This window comes from Gobius niger (assembly GCF_951799975.1).
Source record: "Gobius niger genome assembly, chromosome: 10".
Taxonomy (NCBI): Eukaryota; Metazoa; Chordata; class Actinopteri; order Gobiiformes; family Gobiidae; genus Gobius; species Gobius niger.
In genome coordinates, this window is record NC_136861.1 from 4,940,925 (window position 1) to 4,959,469 (window position 18,545).

Below are 18,545 nucleotides of genomic sequence, written 5' to 3' on the forward strand. Positions count from 1 at the left end.
GTATAATGCCGTTCTGAGAGTCGCTCAGTCTACACATAAATTTAAAATAACAATGACGGTTGAATTTGTCACATTTTGTTGAATTTGTCACATTTTTGTTGAATTTTTGTCACTTTTTGGTTGAATTTTTGTCACTTTTTGGTTGAATTTTTGTCACTTTTTGGTTGAATTTTTGTCACTTTTTGGTTGAATTTTTGTCACTTTTTGGTTGAATTTTTGTCACTTTGGTTGAATTTTTGTCACTTTTTGGTTGAATTTGTCACATTTTTGTTGAATTTTTGTCACATTTTGGTTGAATTTTTGTTGAATTTGTCACTTTTTGGTTGAATTTTTGTCACATTTTTGTTGAATTTTTGTCACTTTTTGGTTGAATTTTTGTCACATTTTGGTTGAATTTTGGTTGAATTTTTGTCACATTTTTGATTTTTTGTCACATTTTGTTGAATTTTTGTCACTTTTTGGTTGAATTTTTGTCACTTTTTGGTTGAATTTTGGTTGAATTTTTGTCACATTTTTGATTTTTTGTCACATTTTGTTGAATTTTTGTCACTTTTTGGTTGAATTTTTGTCACTTTTTGGTTGAATTTTTGTCACATTTTTGTTGATTTTGTCACATTTTGTTGAATTTTTGTCACATTTTGGTTGAATTTGTGTCACTTTTTGGTTGAATTTGTCACTTTTTGGTTGAATTTTTGTCACTTTTTGGTTGAATTTTTGTCACTTTTTGGTTGAATTTTTGTCACTTTTTGGTTGAATTTTTGTCACTTTTTGGTTGAATTTTTGTCACTTTTTGGTTGAATTTGTCACATTTTTGTTGAATTTTTGTCACATTTTGGTTGAATTTTTGTTGAATTTGTCACTTTTTGGTTGAATTTTTGTCACATTTTTGTTGATTTTTTGTCACATTTTGTTGAATTTTTGTCACATTTTGGTTGAATTTGTGTCACATTTTGGTTGAATTTGTGTCATTCATTCATTCATTCAATCTTTATTAAGGACACAAGTGAGAACACATGATCCATATTTATGTTTAAAAGAAAAATATTAAAACACTGTAGATCATTGCAGCAACAAAACAAGGCACCAGCAATTCTCTAGCTGCCACACACATAAAGACACGAGCGCCAATGATTCCACATTTTTGACGTGAATCTCATTGAGCTGATCACAGGACACACCAGAGTCCGTATAATGCCGTTCTGAGAGTCGCTCAGTCTACACATAAATTTAAAATAACAATGACGGTTGAATTTGTCACATTTTGTTGAATTTGTCACATTTTTGTTGAATTTTTGTCACTTTTTGGTTGAATTTGTGTCACATTTTGTTGCGTCTACATCCTTGTTTTTTTCATACTTTGTGGCCGTTTGTGCTTTTTCCCGAAGAAGCTTTTTGATTTGGGTAAAGCCAAACTGGATAAAATGGGTTCCGTTCAGGTGGGGGTTAAGAGGTTAACTGAGCACATTTCATCCAGTTCAGCTTTACCCAAATCTAAGCTTCTTGAACAAAGCGTCTGCGACTAAAACAAGGAGAAAGGACCATCAAAACAGTGACAAAAATCAGGTTTAAATATCAAAAATGAGATTTAAAGGATCATGAAAACGTGTCAGTGACAAGTAAAACATGAGCGAAATGACACATGGTTTTGCGAGGGTGAAGAGGTTAAAACTGTCTGGATCTAGACTAAAAGTTTCCCAGCTGCATTTTCAATAAATCAGGACTTTTCTGTGATGCACTTTATACCGTCTTTGGTCCAATAATAATAAAAACACAATGAAAAACCGGCTCAGTTTTTTTTTAAACACATTTATTGAGAAACGGGATATTTAGAATCTGAGCTTCTGGAAGAACCACTTGTTTTTTCCCGTCTTGTATCTGCAAAAAACAAAACAGACATTTTAGTTGGACGTCAGTGTTAAATTCAGGACGATTCAAACTTAAAATCCTCCAGTGAAGGCGAGACGCTGCAGGTGAGAAACATGAAATCGAAAAGAAATCAATGAAACTTTTGCTGTACATTAAAGAGAAAAGGCCGTCTTATTCTCCAGAGTCTCCGGTTTAAAACGATGGAAAACATATGTAAAAAGAAAAGTTTGATTTTGATGTAAAGACATTGTTTTAAGCAGAAACAAACAAACTTTTCATCACAACTTTTGGGAAAATGGCCAACGTCAGACATTTTAGCAACAATCACTGAAAACACCTGCGGAATCCTGGGACTGCAGAAAGGAATTTCCCAATATTTTCAGTGACAAAATCTAAAGGATTTAGACTCAAGTTTCATTTTTCTCGATATTAGTTTACATTTTTTAACCCTTTCTTGTTTAGGGCCCTTTTCCCCAAAATGCTATACATGTGTTGATTGGGGTTTAACTCAGCCTCTTCAAGGGGTACATGGCTAATCTTGGTACCAAAATAAACTTTATCCTTGGGACTTTTTGTTTCAGTGAAAAATAATTTAAAAAAAATTAGTTTGTAAGAAAAAAAAAAGTTTGAAACAGAAAAATCTAAATTCCGCCTGAATGAAAACCAGATATTTGCACCTAAAAATGCTCTTTGTGCTGAAGCAAATAAGAACAGAAATGGAAAAAAATCAATATAATGTGTGCTCCTGGTATTCAACAAAATACCAGTGGGTCAAAACACTTAAGTTATACATGCTTTATAAAAAAAAAGTCCAAGCGGAATCGAACTGTCAAATTAAAAAAAAAAATTCAGTAATTAAGTATTTTACTCATAGGGACATATCGGGTCACAAAATTGTGTCCCCTGTCTAAAAATGAACACCTTTTTTTCAAAAACATGACACAATAGCATTTTTCAGCAATAGCAATTGACATATTGTGGCTGTTTGAGGATCTGTTGATTTGAAACTGGAGTGGATGAATGTGTTGCTGAGAGTCCACTGAACACGGAGGTGAAAACTATGACTGACAGTATTTGTATGCGGAAGTTCTGGTCCCGGAGATGCAGACACAAGGGGGCGGAGCCAAATATGGCTCTTTAAAGCTTAAGGGGTTAAGAGGGATTTTAAGTTTAGTTTCTAAATAAACCGCCGCCATGTCAAATCTCCAACAAATCATAAAATTGTGAAATATTCCAAAGGCTCCAAAGACTGCCAAATCATTTGCCTATGAAGAAAAATGGTCGGTCCCCCTGACACCTCTACTCCAGTGTTTGAGCGACGTCAGGGTCTGGTTGGCTCAAAACTTTGTAAGTCTTAATGAAAACAAGACTGAAATTGTTGTGTTTGGCTCCATGGACCCTTCATATGACCTTAAACACCGTGTTCGCTCTTCAGCCTCGGCGTCATTGTTGACTCCGATTTTAAACTTCACAAGCAAATCAATGCTGTTAGAGCCAGCTTTTTTCACCTTCCTCTTTAAAAGTTAAACCTTTTTTATCTTTTAAGAACTTTGAGCAAGTCGTGCACGCTTTTATTTCAACCCGCCTGGACGACTGCGATGCACTTTACACCGGCATAAATCAGAATGCTCTTTATCGCCTGCAGTTAGTCCAGAATTCTGCAGCTTTAAACAAGAACCAAACAGTATGAGCACATCTCCCCCATTCTTGCGTCGTTGCACTGGCTTCCTGTTCATTTTAGAATTAATTTTAAGATTTTATTGTTTGTTTTTAAAGCTTTGAATGGTCTAACCAAAGATCAAAACATTGACGACTAAGTGAAGACCCTGTTTCCGCCTGCAGCCTCTCGGGTCTGAAACTCACCTCTCCTCAAACTTGACCTTGGCCTCTCGTCGGGCTTTACGTTTGAGCGCCGGGTCCCTGAACACGTCTTTGTTCACCACCGTTTTGTCCAGAGGGATGTCCACGGAGTATCTGCGAAGGACAAGAGGTTTACGTTATCAGAGGAAGAGGGAGTTACTTGACCTTCATCTACACACAAGTTAGATTGATTGTGTAAAACAAACGACTAAGGAACTTTGACCGTGTCCCGTCTCCCTTTTGTCACGCCTCGTTTGTGGATGAAGACTTCTACACCACAGGGTTTAACCTCTTAACTCCCACCTCAACACGTTTTCTCCTGTTCTCCAAATCTAAATTTTTCTTCATAACAGCGACAAAAGAAAATGAGGATGTAAACGCAAAAGACAGCGGTAAAAAGTGACAAAAAATTGACAAAAATGACAAACTCAACAAAAAGTGACAAGAGCAGCAAAAAAGTCAGAGCAAAAAAATGACAATCCAGCAAAAAGTGACAAAAAAAAGCAGCAAAAAGTAGCAAAAGTGCCATAAAAAAGTGACAAAACACATAAGGGAAATAAATGATGACAATGGCAAAGAGGAGAGAATGGATTTGGTTTTGGCGGGTGGTAAGAGGTTAATACAAACATATCAGACAATTGTTTCATGACAAAAACACACTGTTCATGAACGCAGCTCGGCTTCCCAGGTGCAGTAAATCTGCGTACACAGACCAGTGTTGTTTTCGTCAACAAAGACGATAACGATATCTTTTCGTTGACGCCCCTTTTTTTAATGACGATAACGTAGCGATGACGAGCTCAAATGAGCTCTTTGGGGACGAGAACATGACGAGACGTTTACGAGTTTACGTCAATGAGACGAGACAAAAATGGGAGGAAGTTTTTGGTCAGATCGTTTGTTCGGAGTGAGAGAACACACGGTAAACGTGACCCGGAGCGGCGCCGTGATGCTCATGATGCGCCCGGGCGGCGGCGCCATGATGCTCTTGAGGCGGCGGCGCCTCTTTCTCTCTCTTTCTCTCTCTCTCTCCCCGTGGCGTGCGGTCACTGCTCGCGCACATCCTCCTCGGAGCGTCTGACATCCAGGTCACAGGGACTTTGTTGTTTCTCAGGACAGTTTTCAATAACGTGGCGCATGAACGCAGGAAGCACGGTGAGGTCGGCTACATATGTGCAGACAGCGCTGTTGGTAAAAAAAAAATTCAAAAAATCTCGAAGCGACGATCAGAGGACGAGGAGAGCGGGCGCTTTTGGGAAAAGTCCTTTTCACAGTCGGCCGACCACTTCTGCCAGAGCCTATCGTGTCATCTGTTTGTCAAAAGCCAATAGAAGCTTTTATTTATCCCAATTTCCACGACTTAGCGAAATTAATTACAACTTCTTATAATGAAACAGATGAAAACTTAACAAAAACCTTTTTAATTTTCATCTGACTAAAACGATCACATTTTGAAATGACTAAAATGTGACTAAACCTAAAAGCATTTTTGTCCAAAAGACTAAGACTAAAAGGGCTGCCAAAAAAAACACTAACACAGACTTGGAGGCTCAGACTGACCTGGTGCAGTAAATCTGCGTACACAGACTTGGAGAAGCTCAGACTGACCTGGTGGGCATCAGGTGGTTGTAGTTGAAGACTTTGACGAAGGCCTTGATCTTGGACCTCTTGGCGATCTTCTTCTTGCCCATGGTGGTGGTCACTTTGCGGGGGTAGCGGTCGATGCCGGCGACCAGAGCGTGGCTGTACGGCCGGTCCGTCGTCCCGTCGTCAATGTTCTGCACGATGGAAAAACAGGGGCTGGTTAGTTAGGGCTGAGCAGTATTATCACGCGACAGATTATTCACGTCAGAAGAAGCCACAGTATTTCACAAAGTCTCAGCTTTTCCATCTCAGATATTATGCCCCCTTTTCTTAGCAAACAGACACATACCATATTTAACACATACCATATACCAACGAATGTGTTTACTATGACCGTCTACGGCGCCGTCAGACAATTCCTGGGTATTTTCCTGTCCCGTGATATGGACGATATCTGTCTAAGGTCAGGGGTGCGAGTTCAAAACACTCAAGTTTCGAAATAGGAAAAAACAATCACCTTAACAGAGCGCATTTTCTCAAATCTTAAAGCTCGATGAAAGCGTCAACATAGCGATGAAAACATAAGTGACAAAACTCAAAGCGTCAAGAGCAAAGGCAATGAAAAAGCACAAAAGCGCCAAAAATGTGATATAACGTTTTCAGCTTTGTAGTTCTTTGAGGCGTGCGTTATAAAAGGGCCTGTAGACTGAGCTCTGGTTGAGCTTTTAGATTTGGGTTAAAGGCTCATTCATACTCAAGACGCAAGAACCTCTTGTTCTTTCACCCTGCCACATGAACAAAAGTCTCTTTTGCCTTGTCGCCGTGGAACTGTCAGCTACAAAACGTTTCCATGGCTTTTTTGTTCTGCAGCTCAGGGTGCAAGAACAAGAGGTTCTTGCATCTTATGAAGTACGAATGAGCCAGAAGCTACAATAGGTAGCGTTCACGTGACATCACAACATTCTAAAGAGCCGATAGTTTAACATTGAGGTGGAGGTCAACTGACGGTAACTATGGTAACTGCAGAAACTGACAAAATGCATATTTTTATGTCTTTGTTTTTTGGCTCATATCTCAGTCGTGACTGGAGGAATCCACATGAAACAAAAACTGTCAAAGTTCATTGTCTCCTCTGTCGGCTCATATGAACTAATGTACAATTATTATCTCTAAAAAATGTCAAAAAGTGGTGACAATATGCGAAAACATGACCATGATGTTGTCCAATAGAAAGGACTTTCAGACAAAAAAATAATATCACAGGTTTGTGAATCCGATCACGATCAAACACTGAAGAGGAAAAACATTTGTCAATTTTCGTTTGAGATTTCTTCCAAAAACTGCATTTCTCCCATAGAGTTACATTGGCCCTGCCCTCCATCTGACATTATGACATCATCACATTCTAAATCGTGAACGCCGCCTATTGGAGAAAATGTGCTCAGATAAGAGGTTAAGTTTAGGAAAAGGTTTGGGTTATGTTGGCGACATGTTGAAAAATAAATCAAGTTTGTCAGATATGTTTCAACTCTCTGATGTGTTAAGAAAATTAAGTGACTGGAATTGGACGACTTTAGAAGCCAAACAAGTTTAGAAAACAAAAAACCTAGACTAGATTGTGGCCTAAAAATATAATTAAAATTATAATGAATTCGTTGTAAAGTTGACAGTGTTTTGTTCTATGCAAACGAGTGGAAAAGCTGCTTTTATTTTTAGAAACAGTGAATATTTCCCAGCTCAAGTATCGCAAAGCATTTTAAATACAAAAACTAATTATCTGTTGTTTTCTTTCATCCAGTCGATAATTGTGAGTAATTATTCAATCTGAATATTCTTATTATGGGATAAGGTTGTTAAAACTTGAATGGTTGTTAAAATGCCTTATGTGAAAAATGAAGTTCTTACATTTGTTCATCCCACTGTGAAATCAAAACAGTTTGACACTTGGATTTTTGTGACAGTGATTTTCTTTACAGTCCATTTATATATTGCGCGTTCGAAAACAGGTCTTGAGGTTTTGTGGTTTTAAAAACTCATAAATTTGACTTGTCCAACTCTGCAGACACCCTGGTTTACGTGACTGAGGGCATGCGTGAAAACCAGACAGGTACACATGAACTCGTCTACTCTCAGGTAAGAACATCTCAGTGTAAAAACGGTGGCCTCTTCCTTTAAGTTCTACGTTTCAGTCGCTCAGTGTCTGGTGCTTCACTACATGAACAAAACACTGTGATTTAGAGGAAATAAACTGTGTGCTTATACCTTGACGATGACAGCTTTGCGTCCGGCGTAGCGTCCAGCGAGGACCATCACCACCTTGCCAGGCTTCATAAACTTGCCCATTTCTATGACAGGAAAGAGATATTACAACACAAGCGCTGGAAATGTGTGTTTTAATGACGAACAGGCAGACAGCGTGCAGCCGTGAACGACAGACCGGGGAACAGAGCGCCCGGCTAATGTAGCGTTAGCATCAACAATCTCACTTTAGCACTTAAAAACGACCAACATGGACTGGGTATGACTTCATAGACAAGTGGGATTCAATAACAGCAGGTATACGATGCATTTGAATACGACAGAAAAGCATTGTGGTAGTTTATATGAAGGAAAACTCCGAAGCTATCGCTACTCATACTCGTCAGCCATGTTGGATCGCAATGCTACGGCTCCGAAGCATCGCCAATATCGGTGTTTTTCTGCCTCATCGTTCATAAATGTGACTAAATATGAGCCCCATCCTGTAGTGTACGTTGTTTGACATTAATCCAGCGCGATAAAAGATTGTGAGAAGTGTGATTTAAGCGCGATGGAGGCAGATTTTGTTGAAGAAAACGCCACTCACTGCTGTTGCTCCTGGACACCGCTAACAGAAAGGAAGTGCGGGCGGGCTTTACTCAACTTTGACCCGAAACGACGCTGCGTCACTTCCGCCCACAGGTAGTTTTGTTTGGAATCGGAATCAGAATAGTAAACTAGGATTTATTTTTTCTCGGTACAACATAGATCATATAACACAGAATTTGATGATAATAATAATAATAATAATAATAATAATAATAATAATAATAATAATTAAAAAAAAACGCTATAAAAACTTTAAAACTATTTGACAGCACTTCTCTGTCAGCACATATGTCCAATTATTTCCTCATAAAAGCGTCTAAAAGTGGAGACAATATTCAAAAACATGAGTGGATGTTGGCCAATAGGAAGGACTTTCAGACATAAAAAATAATGTGACAGTTTGTGAATCCAGTCACTGTTAACCTCTTAAGTCCCACCTGAACCGAGCACATTTTCTCCAGTTTAGCTTTGTCCAAATCTAAAAGCTTCTTGAAAATAAGCACCAAAATAGAAATGAAAACGAGATGTAAACAAACAACAATGTTACAAAAACGCCATAGAACACCTACAAGAAAGTGGCAAAAACTGGTAAAAAAAAAAAAAAGCAGACAAAATTGACAATAAAGCAGAAAAAAATGTTAAAAAGCTGAAAAAAAAGGTTAAAAAACATGAAAAAATGGTCAAAAATGCAGAAAAAAAATGTCAAAAAAGCAGAAAAAACTGGTCAAAAAAGCAGAAAAACTGGTCAAAAAAGCAGAAAAAAATGGTTAAAAAACATGAAGAAAATTGTCAAAAATGCAGAAAAAAAATGTCAAAAATTCAGAAAAAAAAATGTCAAAAAAGCAGAAAAAACTGGTCAAAAAAGCAGAAAAACTGGTCAAAAAAGCAGAAAAAAATGGTCCAAAAAGCAGAAAAAAATGGTCAAAAAAGCAGAAAAAATGGTCAAAAATGCAAAAAAAAATTGTCAAAAAAGAAACTAAAATCCAACAAAAAGCTGGAAAAATGCAACAAAAATGTGACATAAATAGAGCAAAGAAAGTGTCACCGTGAAAACAACGCAGTCTAGCTTACAGATGAGGCATTAAGGCCTATAGACTGAACTCTCCTGTCAAGAAGCTTTCAGATTTGGGGAAAGCTGAACATTATAGCGGGAGCTAAGAGGTTAAATACTTAAGAGGAAAGTCAATTGTTGATTTTCGTTATGGAGATTTCTTACAATCAGTTGTGTAGGTCTTAGCTTTCAAATGAGGCGTTGCTCTGGCCTATGAGCTCCAGTGGAGAAGCTTTTAGATTTGGGTAAAACTAGAGAAAATGCACTCAGTTGAGGGTAGGAACAAAATTGGTTTGTGCCAATTACTCGTTTTATCATATGGTACTTTTTACTTTCTACCTGAGTAAAATTATAATGAAGTGTCTGTCTCTTACTTGAGTAAGGGATAATGTATAGAAAGCTGGTCATTATCGGGAAAATAAGTACCGACAGGGCGCCCTGAAGGTACTTATTTTACCGATAATGACCAGCGTTCTATACATTATCCCGCTTATTATTATTCCTTTTTTCATACATTTTTAATACATTTTAGTAATTTTTTTATCACATTTTTGTCATATTTTTGTACATTTTTTGTCACATTTTGTCAATTTTTGTTATTTTTTCGTCAATTTTTCGTCACTTTTTTGTCAATGTTTTCTCACTTTTTGTCACATTTTTTTTCTTTTTTCATAAATTTTTTATCAATTTTTTGTAATTTTTTTGTTACATTTTAGTAATTTTTTTGTCAGATTTTTGTAATTTTTTTGGTCACATTTTGTCACATTTTAGTCATTTTTTTGTAAATTTTTCGTCACTTTTTTGTTAATTTTTTGTCACTTTTTTGTCACATTTCCATCATTGTTTTCGTCTCAGTTTTGTTACTATTTTCACAGCTTTTTCCCAGAAGCTTTTGGACTGGGGGGTAAAGCCAAACTGGAGAAAATGTGCTCGGTTCAGGTGGGAGTTAAGGGGTTAATGGAGAAAAATACAGGGGAAAAAGTAGGAAAAAATTTAAAGGTGGAATAACATGGGGGAATTAAAGTGTTTTTTCTGCATATTTCTGATGTGTTGCAGAAAACATCGTTTCATCATCGTTATTGATAAAGTCCCCAAAGCCTTCACTATAACCTGCACTCCTGTTAATACTTCTCTGTTTCGACCCCTCCCACAGCAGATACTTTAACTTCCTCGAGATGTGTGACTCGTTGCTTCCACATTTGTCCAAATATAACCGAGTGTTGGCTCAGGTACAGCAGCCTCGGAGGGAGGAGCCTGGAGTTCAGCCCAGGACGCGCTGAAGGACAGAACACAACACTGCAAACGCCACAAACAGGTGCAAAAAATCCAAAAAACACCAAACTTTACTCCAACTTCATCCCCGGGAGTCAAGGCTCGGGACGTCCTGCTGCCGTAGAGGTATGCACTTTTAAATGATTCATATTTTATTATACTTTATGGCCCATGTGACGCAGTAAACAGCTCCAGGCCTGCACTTGCAGATACAGGCCCAGACGAGTTACAACTGCAGATACAGGACGTGGGTGTATTTATTTATTTGCGGGAAATAACCAACAAAAAAGGCCAAAAACTGCCAATATACAAAGGCTTTTAGAATGTATTAATCCATTGAAATAAAGGCTTTGTAGAGAAAATGTAAATATTTCTGATGAGAGCAGTAACAGGACAAAGTGCATTAAGTGTAAAGATAAAACTATATTAATACAAAGTGTCTGGTCAAGATAAACGCGTTACAAAAATATATGACTTTTTTCAGTAACTAAGGAATATAACATATTACTTAGACAAAATATGGGAACATATTAGTCATTGCATTTCAAGTAACTCGAGTTACAAGTGCATTTAACCCCTTAACTCCCGCCTGAACCGAGCACGTTTTCTCCAGTTTGGCTTTACCCCAATCCAAAAGCTTCTGGAAAAAAGGTGTGAAAATAGCAACAAAACTGAGACGAAAACAATGATGGAAATGTGACAAAGAAGTGAGAAAATATTGACAAAAAAGTGATGAAAAATGGATGAAAAAGTGTCAGAAATGCCACAAGAAATTGACAAAAAAATTGACGAAAAATGACAAAAAATGATACAAAAAAATTATAAAAAATTGACAAAAATGTGACCAAAAAATGACCAAAAATGGACGAAAAAATGACAAAAAATAACAATAATGTGACAAAATGTTACAAAAAAAATACAAAAATGTGATAAAAATGTACAAAAATTTGACAAAAATGTGATAAAAAAGTGACAAAAAAATGACAAAAAACAAAGAGATTAAAAAAATGACAAATGTGACTAAAATGTGACAAAAACAAAACAAAAATCTGACAAAAAAATGACAAAAAAGTTACAAAAAAGTTACAAAAATGAGTTGAATACCCAACAAAAAAATGATGGAAAAAAAATCTGATGACGTGAGGAAAAAAGATCCTCTCGGTTCAGGCGGGGGGTTAAATCTGCAGTTGCCTGGAGTTAAAGGAACAGGCCACCGGTTTTCCAGACTGAGATATGTTCTTACCTGAGCTTAGACGAGTTGATGTGTACCTGTCTGGTCCACAGACTGTAAAAAAAAATGGACGTCTTCTGCTCACTCCTCCCCGTTTACGAGATTGACCACGGCCGTGGGGGAATTCATGGCGGATTTACAGACTCCCCCTCCCCAGCTCTGACGAAGCATGTTCCTAATAAGGGCATAAGGGCGGGATTTTCACCGTAGACTCCGCCCTTGTGTGACGTGTAGCTCGCGCTGCTCCAATGCTAACAGTCCGAGCCTCATTAAGTACGAGATTTCAAAAATTCATATTACAAAAACCAGCCTGGTTTCATATATTGTGATTAACCCAGCGTTATCTCAGGAGGAAGATCTGGCCTAGTCTAGTGTTGAAACAATTGAAACCAGGCTTTAAAGTCGTTTTTAACGTGTCTAAAGTCCAATGCTTTTCAATGGGGGCCTAGCGGCGATATGGAGGTACTGCAGCAACGGCGGAGCAATGGCGGCCTCCACGTTTGTGGTCAAAAAGCAGGGCAGCCAGCGGCCATTGCTCTGGTCTTTTTGTGTGCGCTCAGTCACACAAAAAGACCAAAGATGTTGTTAGCATTTGGCCTCTCCCAGTGTATTCCTATGGCTCCAAACGGGGGTAACAAGCGACCAAGCTCTTCCACGGTGTCTTGCCCAAGGACACAACCACCGACCCTGTAGTTAGGAGCCGCTCTCCTCTGTGTCGCCCGTCGTTCTCACGTGACTCCGTTCTGTTGCAGATGTCGGCGTCTGCAATGGCGGCTCGGCGGCTGCTGTCGGCGGCTTCAGCCTCGGCGGGAGAGGGCGCGGGTAAAGTATTACTGCGGGAAAACTTCAGGAGTACTTTTTATTTTTTATTCTTCTCCGATGCTTAATCTAAGTGAGTGGCTACCTTTTATAAATAAAAATAAATAAAATCGTACCAATTTTTTTATATTTTCTTTTTCCCTGAATAAAAAAAAACAATTCTATTCATTTATTCCCCCCCCTAAATATCTTCACATTTTCTCACGTTTCATTCCCCAATTTTTACCCGAATCATTCATGTGATGCAGGTCAGTTATATTCCCAACATGATTCTATGGACACAGACATTTCTATGGTTAGTCTGGTGTTATGAGTGATTTGCCTCAGGTGCTCTGTGGAGCGGGTCACACTGTTTTTAATGCAGGCTAGCTGATACCATAGACATGCACCAGCCTAGCACTACGAAACTCTTCAAATATAAGAACTGCATGAATTACCAAAAAAATATCTCCAGAAATCAGCAACACTCTGGATAACGAGGAAATGAAGCTCCGTGTCAAAAATCCTGAAATATCCCTTTAACACGTACGAACTGCTCAGACAAGAACAAAGAGTATGAGCTGCACAGGAAAAGAGTAAAAGCCTGTAATAGCCGCTTGCAGCTTTAAGTGTCAATTTAAATGAAAATCAAAAGATTTTTTTCCCATCATTTTTTTGTTGGGTATTCAACTCATTTTTGTAACTTTTTTTGTCACATTTTTGTCATTTTTTCTTCCATTATTTGTCAATTTCTTGTGACATTTTTGTGATATTTTTGCCACTTTTTCATCAATTTTTTGTCACTTTTTTGTCACATTTCCATCATTGTTTTCGTCTCAGTTTTGTCGCCATTTTCTCCCCTTTTTTCCAGAAGCTTTTGGACTGGGGTAAAGCCAAACTGGAGAAAATGTGCTCGGTTCAGGCGGGAGTTAAGGGGTTAATTTGGAGTTAGCAAATATAAAACTCTACTTTTGCCTCATGAGCATTTCCTATGTTTGTTTTCATACATTGTAGTCATCATTTATTCCTGCAGTACTAACACTGTTTTTAATGCAGGCTAGCTGATACCATAGACATGCACTAGCCTAGCATTAGCCTAGCGCCACGTAACTCTTCAAACATAAGAACTGCATGAACTACAAAACAAAAAAACACTCTGGATAACTAGGAAATGAGGCCCTGTGTCAAAAATCCTGAAATATCCCTTTTTTTTCGATGTATTTCCGCAGCTCGTACGTGGAAGATCCTGTCCTTCGTGGTGGCGCTGCCCGGTGTCGCCGTGTGCATCGCCAACGCCTACATGAAGAGCCTGCACGAAGAGCACGACAGCAGCTTTGTGCCGTACAGCCACCTGCGCATACGCACCAAGGTACCGGAGCAGGTCCAGACCTACGCCTTCGGTCTGTGGAGGCCTCTGTGCTGCCCCCTCATGGCGGAAAAGCGGTGGACGTTTCTGTATTTAACCCCTTAACGAAAACAATGATGGAAATGTGACAAAAAAGTGACGAAAAATTGATGAAAAAGTGGCAAAAATGTCACAATAGACAAAAATTTGACAAAAAATGACAAAAATTTGATTAAAAAAATGACGAAAAATGATGAAAAAAAATGATGAAAAAATTACAAGAAATGTGACCAAAAATGACAAAAAAATGACAAAAAAATTACAAAAATGTGATAAAAAATGACGAAAAAATGATGAAAAAATGACAAAAATGTGACCAAAAAAATGACGAAAAATGACAAAAATGTGAAAAAAAAAAACTATGAAAAAATTACAAAAAAAATTACAAATATGTGACCAAAAAATGACAAAAATTTGACCCAAAAAAGACAAAAAAATTACGAAAAAATGACAAAAATATGACAAAAAAAAAAGACAAAAAAATGATGAAAAAATTACAAATGTGATAAAAAAGGATGAAAAAATGACGAAAAAATTGATAAAAAACGGATGAAAATATGACAAAAATGTGACAAAAAATGATAAAAAAAATTATGAAAAAATGACAAAAATATGACAAAAAAAATTACTAAAAAATGACGAAAAATGACAAAAATGTGATAAAAAAAATTACAAAAAAATTACAAAAAAAATTACAAAAATGTGATAAAAAAAATTACAAAAAAATTACAAAAAAAATTACAAAAATGTGACCAAAAAATGACAAAAAATTGACCAAAAAAAGACAAAAAAATGACGAAAAAATGACAAAAGTATAATTAAAAAATTATGAAAAAATGACGAAAAAATGTGACAAAAAAATTGATGAAAAAATGACAAAAATGTGATAAAAAGGGATGATAAAATGACGAAAAAATTGATAAAAAACGGATGAAAAAATGACAAAAATGTGACAAAAAAATGATTAAAAAAAATGATGAAAAAATTACGAAAAAAATGACATAAATGTAACCAAAAAGTTACAAAAATGAGTTGAAAACCCAACAAAAAAATGCTGGAAAAAAATCTGACGTGATGAAAAAGATCCTCTCGGTTCAGGCGGGAATTAAGAAGTTAATTACGGAAACGCTGTCCTGAGAAAACTACATTTTTCTCACATTTCTCTGTTTTCCCTGTTGTTGCAGAAGTTTCCTTGGGGCGACGGGAACCACAGCCTTTTCCACAACCCTCACACCAACCCTCTGCCCGACGGCTTCGAGGGCCAGGACCACTGAGCCACGCGAGAGCCGGAACTCAGCCGGAACTCAGCCGAAACTGGGACCGCACACTGCCTTAAAACCAACACTTAACCAGGAATAAACCAACAAACTGTCAAGACTCTGTTTCTTTCTTTCTTTGCAAAAAAACGGGGAAAAGAGAAGCTTCAAACCTTTAGATTCAATTTCTTTATATTGTTTTCCATCAACGCATTCGACACTTTGCTCATAACAATCTGTCTGTACAAAATTAAACAGTTGCCGGATCATTTCTTTTACATCCAGCCACAAAACAAAATGGGGGAAAACAGGTTTATGACACAAAAACATGTCAGGAAATTCATTCACTGAGCCGGAAAACCTTTTTTTTTTTTGTTTCTTTACAATTCATCCGCTGCTAAACTCAGTCAGGAAATAAAACAACGGGAAAAAAAAGCAAATGTTTGAAAGCGGAGGGAGAAAGAATAGTTGAAAAGTTCAGCCACAAATGCACCGCAACAAAAAAAAAAGTAATATCTGCATAAGTTAGAACAGCTACATTTACATTAAAGTGAGTCACAGGTCATTTAAACCTGTAGCCGGCTGAAGATATGGTTTGACCCCCCCAAAAATATGCTACAAAAGGTTTTTCCATGGTTTTCTGTAGTATCAGGTGTGCTTATTAACATATTAAAAGTCTACCAAAATCTGACCACTGGAAAGGTCTCATTTTCAAGATGGCGTCCAAGAGGGTGGTGAGATTATAATCCTTTATTATTCATCCTAAACAAGGAATCCAATGGGCTTGTTCAAATCGTAGTCACATGATCACATAATTGTATTATAGAAATCGTGGACAAACACTCTATATATTAACATTAGCGAGTTTGTCACGGCAAATGCTAATTGCTAAAATGCTAAGATAACAGAGAGGCTAAAACCCTTCCAGGTCCACCATGTCAGGGCAGACGTGGTCGCTCACCTCGCAGACTTTAGTGAATATCTCCGCGAGTAAATGTCGTAGAGACTTGCATTTTATCCCGTTGGGAAGAAGAGGGGCGGGGCTTTAAAACGAGCCCATCCAGGCCCCGCTAAGCCTCTGGGAAGCGATGTAAGGTCGCGTTGAAAATGTGTGCCGTTGCCGTGACAAACTCGCTAATGTTAATATATAGAGTATTTGTCCAGGATTTCTATTGATCTAGTGATCATGTGACTACAATTTGAACAAGCCCATTGGATTCCTAGACACCCAAAACATGACTTGTCTAGGATGAATAATAAAGGAGTAATGGGCATTTTAAGGATCTTGCCACCCTCTTGGACGCCATCTTGAAAAGTAGACCTTTCCAGTGGTCAGATTTTGGTAGACTTTTAGTGTGTTAATAAGCTCACCTGATACTACAGAAAACCATGGAAAAACCTTTTGTAGCCATTTTTTTGGGTGTTAGGTGTTTAGGATTAATGATTGTTCCATAATACATCTTTGGTAATTGTAGAAATTCAGATGAGCTGCTTCTTAGAAACGCAGCGAAGAAGAAGAAGGACGCTGGAGAACGGAGCCAACAAAACCGTAAAAATAATCCCAAAAAAAACAAAAAAACTGCTTAAATCATGACCAGGGCTGGTACGTTACATTCTATTCAACACCAGTACTTTAATGACACTTGGTTTTCGATACCGATACTTTTTTTCGATACCTATACTAAATTTATGGTTCTATATTTATCACATAGAACTGGATGAATAATGTTCTTCTATTCCATTTCCTTTCATTACTTTTGTATCATTTCTTTGAGGTGAAACAACCAAGAAACCTTTAAGTTTTCTTATTTTTTCCCTAAATGTTCAATATTTTGATTCTCTTAATTTCCCCAAGTTTTAATTCCCCCCCCATTTTTTTTTTCTACCCCCCATTTTTTCATTGTTCATCAAAATTTTTCCATGGGTTTTAAAAGAAAAATCTATTTTGCCCCAAATTTTCCCATTTTTTTTCCTCATTTTCCCCCTTTAACCTCTAAACTCCCGCCTGAACCGAGAGCATTTTCTCCAGTTCAGCTTTACCCAAATCCTGTAGGCCAGTGTCACGCCTCATTTGAAAGCTAAGATCTACAAAACTAAATTGATCTTTTTCCTCACGTCATCAGATTTTTTTTCATCACTTTTTTTGTTGGGCAGTCGTCTCTTTTTCGTCAAATTTTCTTGACTTTTTTGTCCATTTTTCGTCAAATGTTTCAATTTTTTTAATCCATTTTTTGGTCACTTTTTCATCAAATTATTTGCATTTTTTTGTCCATTTTTTGTAAATTTTTTCTCAATTTTTTGGTCAATTTTTTCTCAATTTTTCGTCAAATTTTTCTCGCTTTTTGGTCAATTTTTGTCATTATTTTGTCCATTTTTCCTCACTTTTTTCACATTTTCATCCTCGTTTTCATCTCAGTTTTGTTGCTATTTTCACCTTTTTTCCAGAAGCTTTTGGACTGGGGTAAAGCTGGAGAAAATGTGCTCGGTTCAGGCGGGAGTTAAGGGGTTAAACAGTATTGCTTCTGCACGTGTGGTTCACTTTTGTCTTTTAAATGTTGAATGAACAGACCTTGCCCTGTTTCCTGATACTGTGTAACGTTCCCCAGCCTTAACCATGATGAAACTAAAGGTCCCTGACGGTGCAGCTCGTCTCATCCTCCGCAGTGTGGCTTTAACTCTGACGCTGCAGCTCGTCTCATCCTCCGCAGTGTGGCTTTAACTCATGCACATTTCCATCTCGTCGTTTTTTTTAACAGTGTCCGTCTCAGCTCAAAGCGTTGGCGACTAAAGCCAGCAGGTCCTTCCTCAGGGCGTCGCCGCTGTCCGCCTCCCTCGCCAGCCGACTCAGACACTCCCCCGCCTCGGCCTGGGAGAACCTCCGCCTCGTGAGGAGCGAGAGGCAGCTCCCGCCCAGCCTCCCGTAGCTGTACCTCTGAGAAAACCAGTAGATTTCCGGGAGGAGGTCCAAAACCGACGCGCGGCTTCCGTTCTCCGGCGTTAGCTCGTCTTTAGCGACGGGAGATCGAGGCGCAGGGCTTTCCCGCCGAGAATCCGAGCGGCGAGCGGCGCTTTCTCTCCCGAAAAAGTCCCCGGAGTCGAGCAGAGACACGCAAACCTCCTCCAGCTCTTTCTGCAAATCCGCGACTAAAAACCGGCTCGCTCCGATCATCGCTTCGCCCAGGGCGGTTTTCTCGAAGTCGTCGTTTCTGCTCACGTTAGCGACGGCGTCTAAAGCGCGGCACCGCCCCCTCGCCGCGTCCCGGTCGGCGAAGCGGCAGCCGTGGAGGTAGTGCAGGACGGGGCTCAGCATCGCCGCGCTGACGTCCCCGATCGGAATCGCGCCGTCGCCGTCCGCTTCCCCGAACCCGCCCCTCA

The 18,545-nt window shown here is 38.3% G+C and overlaps 3 protein-coding genes across 3 annotated transcripts; 1 reads left to right on the plus strand and 2 right to left on the minus strand.

Moving 5' to 3' along the window:
• Positions 1-1,790: 1,790 nt before the first annotated feature.
• rpl27 (ribosomal protein L27) lies at positions 1,791-8,222 on the minus strand. The gene is made up of 5 exons (XM_079564634.1): positions 8,156-8,222; positions 7,573-7,655; positions 5,335-5,504; positions 3,730-3,840; positions 1,791-1,875 (listed from the first exon to the last, which is right to left on the minus strand). The coding sequence occupies exons 2-5, from the start codon at positions 7,651-7,653 to the stop codon at positions 1,827-1,829; spliced, it is 411 nt and encodes a 136-aa protein (XP_079420760.1). The 5' UTR covers positions 7,654-7,655; positions 8,156-8,222; the 3' UTR covers positions 1,791-1,826.
• Positions 8,223-10,428: 2,206 nt separating this feature from the next.
• On the plus strand, positions 10,429-15,283 carry cox6a2 (cytochrome c oxidase subunit 6A2). The gene is made up of 4 exons (XM_079564644.1): positions 10,429-10,606; positions 12,464-12,533; positions 13,739-13,878; positions 15,099-15,283. The coding sequence occupies exons 2-4, from the start codon at positions 12,464-12,466 to the stop codon at positions 15,186-15,188; spliced, it is 300 nt and encodes a 99-aa protein (XP_079420770.1). The 5' UTR covers positions 10,429-10,606; the 3' UTR covers positions 15,189-15,283.
• A 2,581-nt stretch (positions 15,284-17,864) lies between these two features.
• Positions 17,865-18,543, minus strand: armc5 (armadillo repeat containing 5; the record flags this gene model as incomplete). The annotated part of the gene is made up of 1 exon (XM_079564784.1): positions 17,865-18,543. A coding segment is annotated over one exon (609 nt), but the record flags the coding sequence as incomplete, so codon positions are not given.
• Positions 18,544-18,545: the final 2 nt, after the last annotated feature.